This window comes from Rhododendron vialii, chromosome 3a, assembly GCF_030253575.1.
Source record: "Rhododendron vialii isolate Sample 1 chromosome 3a, ASM3025357v1".
Taxonomy (NCBI): Eukaryota; Viridiplantae; Streptophyta; class Magnoliopsida; order Ericales; family Ericaceae; genus Rhododendron; species Rhododendron vialii.
Genome location: NC_080559.1, coordinates 4989860 through 5011249, shown reverse-complemented (window position 1 = coordinate 5011249; position 21390 = coordinate 4989860). Strand labels below are relative to the sequence as shown.

Sequence of the window (21390 nt, the reverse complement as noted above, 5' to 3'; positions counted from 1 at the left end):
ATGGATTCTTATGCAGAGAGTATGATTTTATATACAAAATGTTAAGAATTAAAAGGTGCATACTGATACTGTACATTCAAATAGGACCAAATAGAATTTTATTGTATCATTTTCTCTTCTTTTTTTCTTTTTTTTAAAAAGAGGTATTGATCCATTTGGTTATGAAATTCGGTGGGGTTATAAAAACAATTACTAGAATAACAACAAAAGGAAATCTCAACTAAAGAAAACCAAAAATCATGGTCCTAATGATACACAGCGAAACTAAGGTTCCGTTTGTTTCCATGTAAAACATTTTACATGAAAAATTGGGCTGTTAGAAAATAAGTCCAACAAAGCATATCAAGTTATCCAATACCCGCCCTGTCCTACATGTGAAAGATGCGAATATCCATAGATGGAGGAAAACGTCATACAAAGGGAAGAACAAGAATACAAATGGGAAACAAATGTAAACTGGGAATACTTGGACCCAATATCTCAACCTGAACCCTAATTCAAGTGATCATTCTTATTCTTCTGTAGATAAAACTTACATAGATACTCAAAGCGAGGAAAAAATCGGGACACCCGGTAAGGTAACACCAGCATCAACAATGTAAATGTTGCCAGAAATGTACTCTGAAGAGTCGTGGATCAAGTATCGTACGAGCGACGTCAGTGCTGGGTTTGTTGTGCCATGGTCTCTTAGAGGGACAGTTCTCATTTCCACATTTTTCAACCATTCTCTCCGGAAAAGATTCTCCGTGATCTCAGACAGGAAGAGTCCAGGAGAAATCGAGTTCACTCTGATGTTGTGTGCCCCAAGTTCTATCGCCATCATCTGATCTTGACATTAACCAAATGTTAAAGTACAATATTCACGGTTACTACGTTAAGAGGTGAAAAATTAAATTATGAAATTGTCTAAAACGGGACGTACAAACAACTTCACATTACGTCAATTCTTTGATCAAAGTTATGTATCGAATCCCTCGTCTGACACTTAAAACGGTAAATAGAAAGGACATATATGTCTATCTCAGACAACAAAGGAATCACATCCGGACATTCCACTACAGTAAGCAAGTAAATAATCTGTTTCAGTAACCGGAAATGGGAGGATCCCGCGTGAAAGTGCAACAACATCCAGACATTTTGATGCGATTCATAATGCGGTTAATGGAGAGAATCCATCTACTTTGTCCCGTCAAGAAGGTTTCATGTTATTATAAGGGGGCTTCATGATTTACAATACTCATTGTACTAGGTAATGTCGGAACCTTTAGGCTTATTGAAGATCTCCAAGAGTTTATTATCTTTTTCAACTTATATGAGAAAAGCCCACCCAATCATTCAAAACGTAGCTTTTATACGATTTCTCTCCATGGTTAACGAAGTTTTCACAATGACGATGTTTGATTGCATCATCAAAATGTAGTATATGTTTGAAAAATGTTCTCAAAAAGCAGACCTACAAGCTCTAGAATGGTAAACTAGTGCATCAATGCCGAACATGAGAATTAGATGCATAATACACCTTATAATAATTGAATTCGACCAGTAAACCAAGTCCAAAGATCAATGTTGCATCAAGGACAGATACTACAAGAGCTCACCTTTGTCATCAGGTTTACGGCTACCTTTGAAGAACTATATGCTAGACTGCCCGGTAAATGCCCACGGTTAAGACCACCAATAGAGGAAATATTGATGACTGATCCTCCCTTTTTAGCATCACGCATCCGCGAGCAAACATACTTTGACACCAACCATGTTCCTGTCAAGTTTGTTTTAACTGTACTGTTCCACTCATCCTCCGATAAATCCAATGCAGATTTCACGCTACCTGACACACATGTTAGAGGACTTGTGTCAACAGAGTGCCATACGTATGCTAGAATCAAAAGTGCAGACGAAAGTTACGCAACATGAAATATTAGTACAAGAGAGAACTCCTCAATCTGTTTAAGGGACGAGGGGTTGATATGACTTCCACAATAGTGTAATAAAAACAAGGGGAAAAGGAATACAAAACAATTTTAACCATACTGTGTTAACATTTATTTCACAGATCTCTAAATAGATTATGCATTTTGCCTCGTTAACAAACAAGAAGAAACAAGTATTGCGAAGTGGCTATGCAATGCTCGGTTCATGTCAAACCACATATTTAGGAAGTCTGATTCTTCCATTCAATTCTGACAATCTGGCCAAAGAAAGAGGACCAGCATTGGTGAAAACCAAGAAGAAAAACTAAACAAGATCAGAGGAACATAAATAGGAAGTATCAGCACAAAAGAAAGTCACAGTCATGCCTCAGCTATGTTCCCATGAGAATCATCATTCTACTTGGCCTAGGGTATAAGCACAGCCGTTTCGACTCGACAGCCCATCTCCAAGAAAACGGGTCAAATTATTAAACGAGTTATGAAAAAACTGAAAGTTTGTAAAGAGAAAAAGTTAAAATATTAAAATGGTGTTTCCAAATTACCGTGCTTTTGTTTGCCAAGAATAAAAAAAAATGGATGCCCAAAATCAACAAGGAAAACTGAAGCAACAACGAATGTAAGCAGAGTGCACGGCTAATCCCTTTCAATTGTTTGAAAGGGAGTGCACAGCCCCTCCAACGCTGCCAAGCAATGAGCCCGTAGACTTGACAACATGACTGGGTTATGTAGGAAGGCAGAAGGCTACACAACTACAGTCACAAAACCCATGTAACAAACCGACATTAAAACTCACTATCTAGAATGGGGGACTCTTGATGAGTACACGAAATTTCAGGCCTGCCCTGGTCCCAATTCCAGTCTCGTTAGAGGCCAAAGACGCTAGAGAGTCTGACCTGACCTCGGATAAAGACAAGTCGAACCTGATTGAACCCCAGGACCGGTAGACACAACCAAGAAGACCTGAATCCGAACCCTATACGGAGAACCTTTCCCTAACCAAGATCACAGATCGGGCGAACAATTGCTGCATGCTAAACGTGCCCTTTAAAACGGTTTCTTGTATTCTTGTATGAAGAAAGAACACTTGTCAGACAAGGACTCAACTCCACATTATCTGCGGGTATGAAAGGACTTTGAAAAGATAAGGTAGATGGCAGCTCTAGGTAACATTCTTCTTCTCCACATCCTAATTCCTCTCTTTTGCATACTCAGAGACAAACTTAATCTTTGGAGGGTCCTTGAAGACTCCACTCCATATTGATAATGTTTCTTTCTGATCTAGCCAGACCAGAAAGGAACGTGAAAAAATATTATCAAAATAAGATCGAGTCAAAATATCATCAATGGACCCATTGAGTTCGAGATAGTCGAGCTCTCAAGGTTAACAAATCAGCCAAGGTCTGCACTTTTAATTCTTCAAATTCTATCACCCTCTTAAGCCTAAAATGTTGAAGAGAATTGTATTTGTTCTCGGTCGGAGTATTAATTTGAGTGACGACTGTATTTGTTTTGTTCCCACTAAATATAGAAGTTATTGTTCATTAAACTATATTATCTCATCTGCCACTTAGTTTCAGACATGCTATTCAATTTAATAAATGATGCACCTTCTACCTAATACCACTATTTAATTTCCATCCGAACGCAAAAGAATATAATAACATATGCAGGGCCAGCCCAAGAGGCCTGGTCCTCGCGCATCCAAAAAATTTCAAATTTTAGGGGCACTTCAATATTATTTCTAAATTAACATATATATATATATATATATATATATATATATATATATTATCTGTTCGTTTTATAACACAAATATCTTTGCTAGCTTAGTGGTAAGTTGATTTTAGTCCATGTGAAGTGTGATTTCAAGTCTTCTAGGCAGCTTTTTCTTTTGAAATGTTTTTCCCAAAAAAATAATGATATTGTAACTGCTAGGTTTCGAAACCAAGAATGCAAGCCAACCACTTTGGACGTTGAAGACAAAGCAATTAACATGCATTATAAAGTCTAAGGTAGTGATATAAAGAAACATTTCTATCATTGTTGTTTAATTTTAAAAATACGTAGAGCACCATCCCATAATTTAGCCTTTGACGTCCAAATCCTTTGGGCCGACCCTGATTACATATGAACTAAAATTTCCATTTTCCTCGGTCTTAACTTTCTCTAAGCAAACACCCCCTTGGGTTGGGCCAGTGGTCAAGACTCGGGACTTAAGAGTTTGATCTCTCTCAAGGTCTCAGATTCAAAACTTCAACCCTTTTGAAGCCTGTCCATATTGAGCATTTGCTTTGGCTTCAAGCAAGCCTCTTCAAGTGGGTCCCAACTAGTAAACAGTGGGTTTATGGTCCCCAAGATTAGTTGAGGTGTGCGTAGGGGTGCAAATGAATCGAGCTGCCCGCGTGGCTCGACTTGTTAAGGCTCGGCTCGTTAAGTAATCAAGTTGAGCTCGAGCACGAGTTTTAATTTAGTTAGTAAACGAGCCAAGCTTAACAATCAATTGCTAGGCTCGCTTAAAGAGGCTCGTTAAGTGTATTAACGGGGCTCGGCTCGTTAAGGGATAAGCTCGTTTACAACCAAGCCAAGCTCGAGCTTGAATTTTTGGCTCATTTAATAAATGAGCCGAGCTCGAACACTATAAAAGCTCGGCTCATTTGCACCCCTAGGTGTGCGTGAGCTGCCCGAACACCTAATCATAAAAATAAAAAAATAAAAAACATACTAACTTTTTCCAAACAAACAAACAGCTCCTAAAGCAAAGTCCAAAATCATAACCTACCCCTGACACCAGCGTTGTTGATAAGGGCATCAATGGCCCCAAACGCGGCCCAAGCCCTCCGCACCGCCGCCTCGATTGCCGGCCCGTCGGCACTCACGTCGAGCTCCACCGCCATGGCCCGCGGCACAAGCTGACTCGGGGTCGACCCGGCCGACCCGGGCAGCCGGTTTATTTCGTCGCAGAGCGACTCGAGCCGGTCGACCCGGCGAGCCGCGGTGACGATCCTGCAGCCGGAATTCGCAAGGTCGAGACACAATTCCCGGCCTATGCCCGACGACGCGCCGGTGACCATCACCACCTTGTCGCCCAATTGGGCCCATGGCTCAAGCTGGCTCGTCATTGGGTTTTGGTGGTTTTGTCTCAAACTCTAACTTCTACCAATTTTGCACCACTAGACAAGTAGGAGTATATATTGAAGAGAGAGAGAGAGTCTGAGAGAGTTCAGGAGAGAGAAGATGAGAAGTGGAACCTCCAGACAGAGGGCCAAATGAAGAAGACAGGTGGATTTAAAGGACCGAGTTTCAGTACAGTGTTCTTGGGGTCCAGTGCACTCCACTTTTCTGTTTTTAGGTTCCTTCCGGTCTAAAATAAAATGATCGGAATCACTTATTTTCTATATAATTTTGTCAAGAAAAATATGCATGCCAAAAGTTAATTTGATCGGGCTTCGTCAGGAAAAAATGGGAAGCCAAATATGATTAATTTGAAACTTGAACAATTTCTTTTCTTTATTGCGCAAACTGAATTCGTGAATATACAAAGCAGAGTCCAATTAAGCTGAATAAGAAGGATTTTGGACGAGTCCTACATAATGAACGTTTCTGATTATTTTTTGAGTTCGGAATGAACCCAACAAAACCGAGGACGGTTTGTTGCGAATTAATCTTGCTTAGAAAGAGAGGGACCAAGTTTGTAGCTGTATTCTGTTCAAAAAAGTTCGTAGCTGTATGATCGGTGCATTTATAGCTGGGAGAGGGGCCAAGTTTGTAGCTGTACGATCGGTGGATTTATAGCTGCTGTAATGATTTCCACGCAAATTTTTGTGCACATATTATAAATATACATTTTTGTAGGGTTTATATTGGGGTTCTACAAAATTATTCAAACCGTTCATAATTTTTAAATTTTTTTTAGAGGGTTTCCGTTCAAAATTAGCTCCAATGGATATTGGTAAAAGCTTTATCAGAAATCGTAAGGCAAATCATTTTGTTTTGCCCTGCGATTTCTGAGAAAACTCTTACCGATATCCGTTGGAGCTGATTTTTTTACAGGAACTCTCCAAAAAATATTTTAAAAAAGATGAGCGGTTCGAATCATTTTGTGGGATCCCGATATGGACCCCACAAAAATATATGTGCATAATATGTGCACAAAAATATGAGCAAGTAGTAGCTAGGTTGAAAGTTTCTTTTAGCATACAATAATTCTACAACCACACCCATTTTACACACCCAAATGCACACCCACACACACAAGTGTGTGGGCTCCACACTCACAAATGCACACCCACCCACACTTGTGTGGGTGGGTGTGCATTTGGGTGTGTAAAATGGGTGTGGTCCTAGAACTACTCTTTAGGATAAATATGTGTGTTCAAAAAGATGCTGCTGGGGACTCTCTAAAAAGCGGATGCCGATCTCGCCGTCCATTTTGGCGATCAACGTCTCGGTTTTTTAACCGAGCAATGGATGGTTCAGATTTGAATGCACTCAGATTTAATCCGAGCCGTCCGTGTTGAGATGAACGGCCGGCTTGGTCACTCGACGCTGCTCTATAGGAAGATGCTTGACAACATCCCGTCCGTGTGCAAGTAGCTAGTGTGGGAGTCCAATTGAAAACAGGAAGAGACGCAAGTGTGTGCAATGTTGTGAGAGTCTGAGGGAGATTGTTGTGAGCTGTGGAAAGTGAAAGTTGTGATTTTGTAATATTTGTTAATGTGATTTCGAAAAAAATTGAGAGTAGATCACATGTGTGTATCTTCTAGGTGTGTATAACGTTCAAGATCTTCCACCATCTAACACGCTTACCCTAAGAACACGGCTGGACGGAAATTCAGTTCGGATTTTACCAGGAAATTTGGTGGAAACAAGCCTAAATTTGAGAGTGAGGCGGTAGTTGTCGAAGGTTTTGGTGGTGGTAGTTAGGGGTTTAGAGTAGACAAGGATGGGATCAGGAGGTACAGTGGAGGCGACCGTCAAGACAAAAATTTTAGAAAATATAATTATTATATGTAAAAAAAAATTATGCCCAATTTATATAATCTTACCACCACTAGATTTTTTTAGTATACATTTCGCCACTGCTAAGGTAAAATCCTGATTTCGTCCTTGAGAGTAGACATGCATGGTGGATTATGGATTTTTTGATCTATTTTGAATATGGGTATATGCGCAATTCCCGAGAGGCCAGATAAGTAAGACAATGAAGTTAAAAGTTCACGTATTATAAGATTTTTTTATTTCATGGTGGAACAAAGGAGACGATAAGATGGCAAAATTGGCTTATATAAATTACTTGCAAACCGAAGTTAGCGATGGAAAATTGTGATAAATTTTTTTTTTTCATAGTTTGTGCTGAAATTGTTGATAAATTCCACATATTGATAATAATTTCGTCATAATGCTGATAACTTTCAAATAAGGTTGATTCCATAGTTTAATTTATGTATTCTGATAAATTTGTTCTATTATGGTAGATTCGGTTATCATGATAAATTTATCATACTCCCTCCGTCCGTTTTTAAGTGTCCTGCTTCGTAACTCCAACTTATTAAAAAGACATCATCATTATACCTTTCACATCAACTTTTTCCTCTACTTTCCTTACTTACCCATCATCATTACACTTTTACTCACTAACTTTTTAAAATAAAATCTACTTTTAGGGACAAAATAGACAATACATCAACTTTTACCCCCCTAACTTTACAAAATGGACACTTATTAAGGGACAGCTCAAAATGGAATACTGGACACAAAAAAAGGGACGGAGGGAGTAATAGATTTACCAATAACTTTATAGTAATAATTGAGAAGAAAACTATTCTCTCAATCTCTAAATAAATGTCTCTCCGTCCTAAATAATTCGGTTATCAAATGCATTTTTTGGTTTAAAAAATCAAAAATTTTCACAAATCAATAGGCATCATAGCTTTGTTCGTTTTGATATTTAACTTTGTTTTCTAATCATTACCCTATATCTTTCTCCAATTATTATCCTATTTTTTCAATTATTACTTTCATTTCTCTTTCTATCTCTCTCTACTCATTACCTCTCTCCAATCATTACTCTATTTCTCTCTCCACTTACTACCAAAAATAAAATACTCAAAACTCGCAAACGAACAAGGCCCTCTTTCAAATTGTCAAAAAGTATGAATTTTTTAACGAAGAATGTTCATCTTTTTTAAAGGCTTAAATTTGCGGCTAGAAAAACGACGGTGGCCGATCAATACCATGTTTGGAGAACCGCCGAATCTAAAAAATTCGGTCCTATCATATAGATGTGTATCCACTAAGTTTACTATATGTGTATCCACTAAGTTTACGAGATTCACTAGTTGTGGATCGGCTCTATTTTCGTTTAAAACTTTAATCCCTAAGATTCAATAGTACTTTATTAATCACTCTCCATCACATAAGGTCGCTCTTATTCTACAAAAATGCGGACGTCGCTCGGCTGTTTGTTTGCGTGAACAAACTATCTGCGGATTCCAACCATTCAAAACACAATCCAACGGCAGCCGAGCAACGTCCGCATTTTACCATTATGCGGGCGTCCTTAACTGAAGCCCCCTGCTTTATTAATTTACTTCAGATAGAAACCTTAAAAAATTACCTGCAATGCCAGCATTGTTGACGAGAGCATCAACGGTCCCAAACGCCTCCCAAGCCCTCCGCACCGCCGCCTCGATGGCGGGCCCGTCGGCGCTGACGTCGAGTACCACCGCCGCGGCCTGCGGAGCCAGTCGACTCCGGGTCGACCCGGCGGGGTCGGGCTGCCGGTTTATCTCGTCACAGAGAGACTCGAGCATGTCGAGCCTGCGTGCCGCAGCGACGATCCTGCAGCCCGACTTGGCAAGGTCGAGACAGAACTCCCGGCCTATGCCCGACGACGCGCCGGTGACCATCACCACCTTGTCGCCCAATTGGGCCCATGGCTCCAGTTGGCTCGTCATTGTTTCTGGTCTCAAGCTCTACCTTCTACCGAATTTGCACCACTAGACTTGAATATATTTAGAGAGAGAGAGAGATGGGAGGTGGAACTAAGTGGAGACGAGAGCCAAACGAAGGCAGGTGGGTTTTTACTGGGAAGGGTGGTGGAAACGAGACACAGAGAGACAAAGAGAGAGTTGGTAAGAAAAGATGGGAAGTGGAGAGAGAGAGAGAGAGAGAGAGAGAGAGAGAGAGAGGGGCAAAGGAAGGCAGGTGGGTTTGAACTGGGAAGCGTGGGGGAAAGGAGGGATTTCGGGGAGGCTGCTGCCCCTTAGGGAAAGCAGGTGTGCTGTGCCTTAAAACGGTACCGTTTCTTGCATGAAAAGTGCACACCAATTCACCCACCTGGCCACCTCAGTCTTTGTTTGGGAGCTGGAAAATACTCCAATACTAACGTATATAATGAATGAGAACATTCCACTTCACTTCTTTATCCTTTCCCAGATTCTCTAGCACCCTTGACCACATATCTCTCTCTCCCCTCTCTCAATATATATATATATATATATATATATATATATATATATATATATATATATCATGCTAACGGGTTTGTAACCCAATGACACTTCTTCACTTTTTTCATATGAAAGATGAGGGTTCGATTCTTATTAGGAGCGTGAATACTTGGTATTATGATTGATGTCATTTGGACTTACCCCACCCATATGTTGTTTAGCGGTACTCCATTTACATTTCCTTAGGAGTATGCCAGACATTTATCGAGGGGGAAAAAAAAAACTTCCCATCTTTTTAAACTTTATTTCTTCATAAAATCTCACATTTAATAAAATGTAAAAAGATGGGAAATATCAATACCATTAAACGTAATATAATTTGAACATTATATATAGATATGTAACTAGTGTTTAATACAATTTTTTTTTTTTTGTATTTTGGGTTTTGTCTTCGTGAACGCTTCGAATTTTATGAGTGATAGATAAATTCGAGAATCTGGGATAAAAGCAACCCAAATTCATTTTTAGGGGTATTATTAAAATAGTAAAGGTTAAACAAAAACAATGTAGGTTGATAAAATAAAAAAAAAGCATAAACAGTGTAGGTGAATAATAAGCAAAAAAAAGAGAAGGCAAAGTTGTATTCACGCTAGATAACTGGTGGGTTACATGTTTTCAAATTGAGGAAACGTAGAGGATTTTAACTCATTCTGGTGTTATTAGCGATTGCAAAACGAGGATCAAGCTTTGTAATCTCCCATTTCCCCATTTTCAGCCCAAAACGGTGTCACCTCGAGGCACAGCACACCCCGCTGTCCCTAAGGGGCAGCAGGGCCCCCGGGTCCGCATCTCAAACTCAAAGTGCAAAAGAGAGAGAGACAAAGAGAGAGTTGGTAGGAAGAGATGGGAAATGGGAAACCGAATAAAGACCAGTACAAAAGGAAGGAAAAATATAAAGACCAAGGTGGGTTTTAGTTTTACTAGGAAGGGTCGTGGAAAGGAGCACAAATTAATTTATTTTGTAGAAATCATAGTGAATTACTATTAAGTAAAAAAAAATTTAAAAAAAAATTTATTTTATGCGTTCAGTTGATGTGAGAAGTTTAAGAGCAAGTTGAAAAGTTGTGGTTTAATTAATTAGAAACTCCAGTAGGAACCAGTATTTTTTGCCAAAGCACTTTGTTTGGTTCTCCTCTCAGAAATAATTTCTTCAAAAATTTTGATTGTTTCGCCATCTGTGTTTTTTCGTCTTTAGTGATTTTTTGTCAATTTTTTTTTACTTATTTGGATGTACATAGCGAACCTCGATCTAAACAAAAAGTAAAAGAGTTTATTAAAATGTTAAAAAAATTTACTAAAGACAAAAAAAAAATGCAAACCTATAGAACTTTTTTATCTCAAAAATAAATATCAAAACTGCAAACCAAACACAGTTTGCCTGACAAGTTTGGAGTAATAGTATGGGGAATGGGGGAGTAAGGTCTCGTTCAAATAAATACTTATTTTTTAAATTAAAGATGATATATTATGAGAGAATGACATATCTCGTACAGCAAAAAAAAAAAATTTTAAAAATAAAAATCTTAGCGAAATGGAGCCTTAGAGAGGTGGGTCTCACATCTTTTCATGCTACTTAAATTAAAGATGATGTATTGCATCCAAGAAAATAAACATCCTCATACTTTTCTTTCTTCGTTGAATGGGTAACCTCATTATAAGGAACAGGAAAAAAAAAATCCTCTTCTTCTTCTTCTTCTTTTTGGTAAATTTTTTAAATAATAAAACCTCTTTATAAGGACTTTTGGCCCATTTTCGGACGATAACCTTATCATTCACAACGATCCAGTGTAAAACTCTCACACTTCTCTTATAACAAAAATGCCAAGTACCCAAAAAATAAACCCTGAAATTACCCCAAATAGACTTTTAGAACTATTTATGATCGTTGATAAACTTTTACTAATGATAAAAAATACCTGCTCGGGGTATATATTTCGGAATACCTAGCATTACTATGTAATAAACCAGAAGCAAACAGTCAACACATGCCCAAAAACATACGTCCAAAACGAAAAGTCTAAGCACACATATAAATAGAGTACAAATTCTACACAAATTTTTTGTGGGCCCCGCCTCGGATCTCACACAAACAATCTAAGTCGTTCATTAAATGTAAAACATTTTTTCAAGGACCCCCACAAAAAATCACCTCAATCTAATATCAATAAATGCTTGATCTAATCATCTGACTATTCATTATCCGGAAATCAAAATGAAAAATTTGATGATTGGATCGAGCATCTATAGGTATCAAATTGGGCTGATTTTTTGCGGAAGCCCTTGAAAAAATATTTAACATTTAATGAACGGTTCGGATTATTTGTGTGGGATCCGATGTAGACCCCACAAAAAATCTGTATAAAATATGTACCTATTTATATGTGTGAGTAGCATCGTTCCGTCCAAAATAACCTTGGAACGATAAAACGGTTATAAGTTCACAAGGCAGGATCAGCCTTTGGATTTGCCTTGAATACACATACCAGTAGAGGTGCACATATATCGGTCCGAGCCGGGATCGCGTTGGTTTTATGCTAGATAACAACGAGATTTGGGCATGTTTAAACCCGGACCATTAATAGGTGGTTTCATTTAATATTCTCAATCCCAGTCCTCTTAAAATTTTATTTTCCAAGCCCGTCCAATCAGCCCATTTAATATTATCAAGTTCGGCCCTCTTAAAATTTTATTTTTCAAGTCCGTTCAACTAGCCCAAAAAGGGATTTTTTTGGTTTTCCCCATTTTTTCTTATATTTTTTTGAAGTATAGTAGGCAAGTTTACGTTAGTCATCCCGCTATTATAAAATTAGAGCTTCCGACCATCACAATTATAGTTATACGAAGACCAAGAAATATATGTATGTGTATGAATTGAAAATTGGGTACTGTGTAAATTTAGATATGCTAGTAGTAGCTTTTTCTCCTTCTTAATATCCCTTGGTAGTATAATATACCGTGAACATCATTGTCTTTATTCTATACGGACCGGGCCACGGCCGGACTTCATTTTAAGTGATATTTTCAAGCCCATTTCATTTACTAAACAGACTTAAAAACTCAACCCAATCCAACCCGATGGTCCTAAGTACTTATCTCAAACCATTTAAAAAACAATACGGGATAGCCGGCGTGTGAGCACCCAACCTATTAGTTAGTGTGCAATATTTTGCAATATTTATCACCCGAATTATTGTTGAAATAATCATGAAGGGTAAATTGCCCATTCAACAATTCTTAATCAACCAAGCACAAATAGTACCATCTCACAAAGGTCTTTTCTGGGGGGTAGAATAGACAAGTCTCTCGATCAACTCTATCATGAAGCAAATGCTCACTACATTACGAAATTCATACCTTCTACAAATCCAGTGTTTTAAACAGCAGTATCAATCGAGATATGTATTGTCATTGACGACGCAACCATAGCCGTTACCGCATAAAATGGACCAATATCGCGGCTTATTCACTGATAAATATCTAAAACATGTCTAAAATCCCAATATGTAACTGCCGAAAAATCTTCATTTAGAGGGAAGAGAAAATCGGAATTCCAGGAAGTGTATATCCAGCATCAACGATGAAAACGTTCCCAGAAACATAGTCGGAGGAGTCATGGATCAAGTATCGGATGGTGGATGTTAATGTGGGATCTGATTCACCCCAGGTTTGTAAGGGTATTGTTCTTAGAGCCACATTGTTCAGCCAATCTTTTTGAAAAAGAGATTCAGTGAACTCAGATCGGAATAGTCCAGCTGCTATTGCGTTCACTCTAATGTTGTGCTTTCCCATCTCCAAGGCCATTGCCTGTCATTGTAAAAAATTGGCCATTACAAAATATAGACGGTTTCGTATAAACAAATATGGTAAAATAAGATGGCCATGTTATAGGAATTGATTTCCATTAGAAAGTCTCTGAAAATTGTTAATGTACGTACCTTTGTCAAGCTGTGCATTGCTCCCTTTGAGGAAGCATAGGCAAGAGCTCCAGGAATTTGGATGCGGTTGAGTCCCTGAATTGACGAAATATTGATGATTGATCCTCCCCTGCCTCCATCCCGCATGCACTTCCCGACGTATTTGGAGACCAACCATGCTCCTGTTATGTTTGTTGTCATCGTATTGTTCCATTCCTCCTCCGAAAGCTCCAACGAACTACTCACGCTCCCTGCGTGAATATACACGTACACACATACATACCCAGATAAAAATTGCGGTAGGAGTTGCACGCACCTTGACTAATTGAAGTTAACGACATGACAAACCCCCCGTGGTCACTAGGTTAACTTGATCGGACAGTGAAACTTATGTAGCAATACCATACCAGGCTTGCTTTAGTTGTTTCGGAAGTACAATTTTTTTATAGTAAAGGTAGTCACAGGATTTGTAGCTTTTACCTCTAACACCAGCATTGTTAATCAAAGCATCAATGTGTCCAAACGCTTGCCAAGCTTTCTGCACTGCAACCTCAATGGTTTGGCCATTAGAAGTGATATCAACCTCAATGGCCACAGCTCTAACTTCATCATTTTCACGAGCCATTGTTGCAGGGCCACCACGTGTTGATAAGAAGCTTGGTTGGTTGATTTGGTCACACAGAGTCTTGAGCCTGTCCGTCCGGCGGGCAGCGGGCAGCGGCCACTATCCTGCACCGGGCTCGGGCTAGGTCGAGGCAGAATTCCCGGCCGACGCCCCGGTCACCAGCACCACTTTCCCGTTCAAGTTGCACCATGGCTCTAGTTGATTTGATGCTTGACTAGCCATTGGTTTTTGATGTGCTACTACTTGGTCTGTGTGACATTGTTCTGTTTTTCCCTCAATTATATAGATATAGACCGAGGAAAAAATAATCAAATCCAAAGGTACGTATACCGAATTTGACTAGAAAAGGGGGCAACATATGGGTATTGGATTCTATGCAAACTAATATGATTTCCTAATACATTACGTATTTGCAAACACATCATGTGCTTCATATATAGATACATATGCCGAATTTGACTAGAAAAGGGGGCCAACGTATTGGTATTGGCTTCTATGCAACCTAATATGATTCCTAATTAGTTGGCTCGTCATTGTTTTTTGTCTCGAGTTCTATCTTCTACCGAATTTGCACCACTAGACCTAGATAGATATAGAGAGAGAGAGAGAGAGAGAGAGAGAGAGAGAGTAGAAAAGGGGGGCAACATATGGGTATTGGGTTGTATGCAACCTAATATGATTTCCTCATGCATACTTATTTGCCTTCCAAAACTCTTCGGATATCCACCGAAGAACAACTCTGAATATGTTGAGATAAAGTTATAAACACCTCTTGAAAGTTAAATTGAAGCTTCACCGATCCAACAAGGGCATAGAGACTCTGACAAGCAAGATCAACACCATTCTTGGTTTTTTGAACTATTAAGCAAAATGTATCTCTACTCCTCCCTTATTCTCTCGTGCCCTAGCAGCCAAAATGAGACCACTATTTATATTACTCAGTTCGACATGAGATTCCAATTGATCTCCGATTGATAACCCAATCAATCTGGTCCAATGTAGCTCGATTCAGTCACTCTCAATTACAAATGAAGAATCCTTCCACTCTAATTCTTTACAGACTCGCTACGCTTAGAAAATATTTATAAAAAAAAATTACAACTCGATAAAGTATGGAATACAAAAAGTAATGTGTTTTATCAATGGAATTGCCAATCCAACAAAATAGCGCTGTTGCTTGGAGCTAACACTCTCCTCCTTTGGCACTCTCACGACGAAACATGCTATCAAGAAAATATATCCCTAACCAATATCTGCACGCTGCAACCACAACTCAAACAAAGTACTAGAATTGGTTAGGACACAATAAATCATACTCCCCCTTTATGTTGTGGGATGAGAAAGAAGGAGCAGGGCAATAGCCAATGGAAAGCAATGAGTAATCAAGGAACTCAGCTGTATGGCACAGGCAATGAATGAAACAACCTTAGATAATGAGCCAAAAACATTAGTAAAACCCAATTCATATAGAAATAATAAGAGTAGCAAAAATCGACTGTGCCATGGCAGGACCAAATAACCAATTGGGCATAAAACAAGAACAATAAAAAAGTAGATAAATAAACAAGAAAGCATATGCCTAACCAACCAACGAAACCATATATTTAACCAAGAAAACCAAACTAATCCATAAGGTTCTAAAATTAGGGGGAAAATATGGAAGGACTAGGGTTTGGGAAGGTTCTGATTAAGACCGGAGAGAAATAGATAGAAAAACTTATTTAAAATTGTGTTTTTGGTAGAAACGATCTGGGGATTTAAATTTAGGTAGATATGATTTGGGGTACGAGACGGTGAAAAGGGAAAAGTAAAAGAAGGAAAAAGGCAAATAAAATCAAGTGTGGAACGCAAAGTAAAAAAAATGTGTACCTGTCCAAGAGAAAACCGATTGATTGGAAATAAAACAGTGTGGTCCGATTGATAAGGTACAGATCGATGGACTGGGTAATTCCGATCAATCTGAGTACAAAACAAATCAATCAAGTATCTGATTTACAGGGTCTCAAATAAAGAGCAGTTACTTAATTATGAGAGTCTTAGAGACAAAATTTAATTATGACATTTCAGGATAAAAATAATTAAAAAATGATCTTTGCACTGGTTTAAACGTTTGAAAATTGGAACACTAAATTTTTTCACGATATTTTTTAATATATAAATAGTCTTAAAAAATTAAACAGACCAAAAATGTACATTTTAATTTTTGTTAGGTAAAAAAGATAGTGCTGGTGTATAAGTTGTGAAAAAAAAAAAGTTGATAGCTAAACCAAAAATATGCACGGTTCATGAGGTAGTTTACCTATTTATTTGTGTACATGCTATTAATCAAGCAAACATTGTTGGAAATTGCAGCGACCATTCGCCATCCAAGGCTTTTGGCTTTCACGAGCTCATCAATTTCTTCTATTCATGGTTGAGGTTTTTTTTCTTATTCATTGTTGCAAATTCATGGCTCGTATTCAAGCCTATGGAGCAGCTGAAAGGTTTTCTCGTTGGTATGTAATGGGCAGTCCTATTTTAGACTCAACAAACCAACTGCGAGTTCCATACTTCTTTTCTGAGTTCATTCTTTGCATGAGACAGAAACAGACACTGAGTCAGTTAGCCAAGGCTACTCATGGTGGTGTTCCGTAAGCGTAAGTAGTGGTCCTAGCAGGATAACTCTGGGGAGACAGACGCCAATAAATCTCAACACCCACCGGTAGGCAGCGAATCTATTTTGAGGATACTGTGTGTAACACATGTTCCAGTTCGATTTTTTTATCCTTATCACAGTTTGCTCATATTTTGTTTCAGTTCTGCTAGGATTCTGTAATCTGTATTTCAGTTTAACTCTTTCATGAAACAAATTAAGGATCACTACAATATGAAATTCATAGCTTCATCTACAGAGCCAGTGTTTTAATTTAAACAGCAGCATCGATCAGCCGTTACTGCATAAAATGGACCAATATCGCGGCCTTATTCACTGGTAAGTATCTGAAACATGTCTAAAATCCCATTATGCATGTGCCGATAAATAAAACCTTCATTTAGAGGGAAGAGAAAATCGGAATTCCAGGGAGTGTGTATCCAGCATCAACAATGAAAATGTTCCCAGAAACGTAGTCGGAGGAGTCATGGATCGAGTATCGGATGATGGATGTTAATGCGGGATCGGATTCGCCCCAGGTTCGTAAAGGTATTGTTCTTAGAGCCACATTGTTCAGCCAATCTTTCTGAAAGAGAGATTCAGTGAACTCAGATCGGAATAGTCCAGCTGCTATTGCGTTCACTCTAATGTTGTGCTTTCCCATCTCCAAGGCCATTGTCTGTCATTGCAAAAACTAGCTAGGCTTCATAAATAGACTTTTGGGCCTTATTAATTAGGCATCCTGAAGCCAAAAAAATAATATCTAAAAGCAATAAAAATAAAAATAAATTCCATACTAGTTCTGGTAAGTATATAAATCATGTTTGTAGATAGATACTTTTATTTACTTAGGTGACAGGATTTGGATTATTAATTTCCCACTCAAACTTTTGCTGCTACATGGGAAGTGCTACAAAATTGTACCCCTCTTGAATCACTTTGAATTCATGATATTTGCACATAGATCCATAATACTTGTATGAAAGTTCATAACATGTCCATAAAAATATACGACAATCGAATTTAGAGTTCATAGCATCGAAATAAAAGATCAATTACAAAGGTTAGAAATTGATCAGGTTGGTGTTATAAGAAAGATTTCAAAACACTTTACATTACAAAGCCTCTGAAAGTTGTTTCCCTCATCATTTAGGCTCTTGTTCCCACCTTTATGAAAAATTACGTTTAAAACTGAACTCATGAATACCTAAAGGGCAATGTTAATCGCTTAATGCATATGAACCCCGCAGAGTAATGACGAGTTCACGTCACGTGGATCATACAGCTTCGGACACACCTATATCCAGATCTAATGCCTATTTAAACTTCTTGCTTTCAACATGGATAGAGTAAAGAGTTGAAAGTGCTCCACACAGAATATTTTCAACACGAAAAAGTTCAATGTTATACTAGCACGTAAAAATGTAGTACTGCAGAATAATATACGTACCTTTGTCAAGATGTGCATTGCTCCCTTTGAGGAAGCATAGGCAAGAGCTCCAGGAATTTGGATGCGGTTGAGTCCCTGAATTGATGAAATATTGATGATTGATCCTCCCCTGCCTCCATCCCGCATGCACTTCCCCACGTACTTGGATACCAGCCATGCTCCTGTTATGTTTGTTGTCGTCGTATTGTTCCATTCCTCCTCCGAAAGCTCCAACGAACTACTCACGCTCCCTACATGAATATACACATACACATCCAGATAAGTAGCAGTAGCACCTTGACTAATTTTTGGAATCTGAAAGTTCAATAACTGGGCAAATCCCTAGCAGTTACTAGGTATGGAATGTTCGGTCCATGTGGGATTTGAACATGTGTTTTCGTAGTTTTTTTTTTTCATAAAGGAAGTCATAAGAGATTTGCAGCTTTTACCTCTAACACCAGCATTGTTAATCAAAGCATCAATGTGTCCAAAAGCTTCCCAAGCTTTCTGCACTGCAACCTCAATGGTTTGGCCATTAGAAGTGACATCAAGCTCAATGGCCACAGCTCTAATTTCATCATGATCATGAGCCATTTTTGAAGGGCCACATGACGATAAGAAGCTCGGTTGGTTAATTTGGTCGCACAGAGTCTTGAGCCTGTCCGTCCAACGGGCCGCAGCCACAATCCTGCATTGGGCTCGGGCTAGGTCGAGGCAGAATTCCCAGCCGAGACCGGACGATGCCCCGGTCACCAGCACCACCTTCCCATTCAAGTTGCACCATGGCTCTAGTTGTTTTGACGCTTGACTAGCCATTGGGTTTTGACGTGCTATGTATGATGTTTTTCTGTTTTTCCCTCAATTATATAGATATAGACTGAGGGTAAAATAGTCGAAGTCAAAGATTTAGGAGTTTTCTTTTTTGTTTTTTTTTTAGTCTTAGGTTCAAAATCTCTAAGATATTTATCAATTCTTGTGCGTCAAGTCTACACAAGACTTTCTTCCGATTTTAAATTGGTGACTTAAAATTAGTAGAAGTACAGGTAAGCTAATCCGAACACATGAAATGTAAACAAACAAAAAATAGACAAAGGAAAAGACAAGCGTACATATTTTATAAGTACTAAATGTAAACCGCACAAAAATTCTGTCATTTAGGCCAACGTGTGAAAGGCATTGAAAGGCCAACATTTTTTTTTATTTTTTATACAGATTTCCGCACTCTCCTTTTATTCAAGTGCATTTCATTTTTTTCTTTATTTATACAAAATTACCCTTCACACATTTTTCCATTCACAAATGATGAGGGCAATCATGTAATTTCACATGAATTCAAACAAAAAACAAAGGAGTGCATTTGTATGAAAGGGGATCGAGCGTGGAAATCAATTCTCTTTTTTTTTTCTGGTAAAAAGAAAGGAATCCGGTAAAAAAGAACATGTGAAAGGAAAACTCCGATACGTGAAAAAGAAACATGAAAAAGAAGGACAGTACTATTTATTGTCTATAGTGGGACCGTAAAATTAGTTGTCCCCACTATTATGGCCTAGGGGTGAGCAAAGAATACTGGCCTAGGGGTGAGCAAAGAAATCGACGAATCGCAAATCCACTCTGATGGCTAGCCATTAGTTTTTGTTGTACAGTACTTGGTCTATGTTTGGGTTTTTTTTTCTCCCTCGGGTATATAGACACAGAGCTTGACAAAGGACAAGATAGTAGTAACTACTTGTAAGAATGAGTAGTTGCGAGGGTTTCTTTTTCCTTGGGTGAAGTTCGTTATTAAACTCTTGTAAGGAAAAGTCTATACGTGACTTTACTACGGGTTTAGATTGGACCTCCCCGTAATGAACGACGTAGAAGGTGGATTGATCACTCAAAATCAATCAAAATGCAAACTAACTAACTTAGACGCTGGAGATAATAAAATAAACGAAAACTAGACCGAGGAAAAGACAGGTGTTGGTAGCACAAAAATGTGTGATTCATTTTTAGGCAAACATGTGAAAGGGAAGGTTCATTGGCTGCAGTGGAGACCGACTAGTTGTCCTCCAGAAATGCTACTGGTACAGCATTTGCTGTACAGATAGCACGCATAGCGCACTTTTAGGCCCGTTTCGGGTCCAAAAAAAATAATCGGAGCGGCTCATCTTGTTCAAAATATTTTTTTTGAGGTCTCTGTAAAATATCAACCCCATCTGATATCATTAAGGGTGTTTACAAAATGTCCAATTTCGCTTCAAAATTTAGACTAGCAATTTAGCAAATATGAACATTTTATAAAAGCCTGTCACGATATCGGATGAAGCTTATTTTTTACAAGGGACCTTAAAAAGAATATTTTGAGCAACATGAACGGTTCCGATTATCTTTTTTGGACCCGAAACGGACCCAAAAAAGTGCTGTGCGCGCTGTCTGTACAGCACATGCTGTACCAGTAGCACAGCTCGTTGTCCTCCGATAACTACAAACCGTGGACCAAAAAAAGTGAGCCTGTGTAACAAAAATTTACTGAACTTTGACTTTAGCCTAAGTGTGGTCTATTCCTTTTTCATTTTGGATTTCGAAGAGTATTCCCCCAAAAATATCAAATATTTGTCGAACCCTGTGAATTGCATGAAAGTATGAAATCTGGGTCAAAGAGCTCTATAAGAGCATCATGAGCAGGCTCAACAAAATTTTGAGTTAAATAAACCTCCAACTTTGAGTTCCTTTTTCAAACCTTGGGTCATTAATCATTATAGCAAGCAGGGCAGATTTTGGGGCTTTTTCTGATTTTCCTCACTACTTTAGTTTGCAGGGTATAGCAAGTCCGATGAGGATGCTCTTACGTGACTCGTCAAAGGCCTTTCTCCGTTAAAGTAGTGAGCAAACTTTCGAAATTGCTCCTGCATCAGCCTTGTCTCCCCAGCCTTTCATATTAACTTTGAAACAGTCCCTCGTTTCTTCTAGCGGGTGACTATTTACTCGGTTGATGTTTTTTAAAAAATTTCTTAATACTGTTCACTCGGTTTTTCGCTTGCTTTATAAATTATAAGATAGGGCATGTTTAATATTGTTCACTTAGTATAAAAGAATGGATAATCGATAAGAGAGTGAGGGTAAAGAGTCTTATTCTGTGTAATTTTGAAAAAGTGACTAGTGAAAATAAAAAATTGATTTTTGAGAATTAATTTGGTCCAAAATCAACTGAGACTGATAAGAATGCTCTTATGCCTTGTAATTTAGCCCTTCCCTTCTGGCTTCAGTCTATCCCTCTCTTAACAGTAACTTTCTTTTTTTCTTAGTAGCTTTACTTCCTCTGGTAGCTTGGTTGTTAGGTAGCTGCTTCCTATCCTAGTAATCAGGGGT

At 38.5% G+C, this 21390-nt stretch overlaps 2 protein-coding genes and 1 pseudogene across 3 annotated transcripts; all 3 read right to left on the bottom strand.

Moving 5' to 3' along the window:
- Positions 1-373: 373 nt before the first annotated feature.
- LOC131319213 (uncharacterized) lies at positions 374-8992 on the bottom strand. Of its 2 annotated transcripts, none has more exons than XM_058349372.1 (3): positions 8548-8992; positions 1599-1828; positions 374-823 (listed from the first exon to the last, which is right to left on the bottom strand). In XM_058349372.1, the coding sequence occupies exons 1-3, from the start codon at positions 8885-8887 to the stop codon at positions 545-547; spliced, it is 849 nt and encodes a 282-aa protein (XP_058205355.1). In that variant the 5' UTR covers positions 8888-8992; the 3' UTR covers positions 374-544. The 2 variants fall into 2 exon arrangements, with proteins under 2 accessions (XP_058205355.1, XP_058205354.1); XM_058349371.1 differs by lacking the exon at positions 8548-8992 and adding an exon at positions 4711-5184.
- A 3879-nt stretch (positions 8993-12871) lies between these two features.
- Positions 12872-14218, bottom strand: LOC131319212 (uncharacterized; annotated as a pseudogene).
- Positions 14219-16845: 2627 nt separating this feature from the next.
- Positions 16846-18895, bottom strand: LOC131319155 (uncharacterized). The gene is made up of 3 exons (XM_058349298.1): positions 18492-18895; positions 18064-18293; positions 16846-17292 (listed from the first exon to the last, which is right to left on the bottom strand). Exons 1-3 carry the CDS (start codon positions 18856-18858, stop codon positions 17014-17016), a joined length of 876 nt encoding a protein of 291 aa, XP_058205281.1. The 5' UTR covers positions 18859-18895; the 3' UTR covers positions 16846-17013.
- Between the last annotated feature and the right edge of the window lie 2495 nt (positions 18896-21390).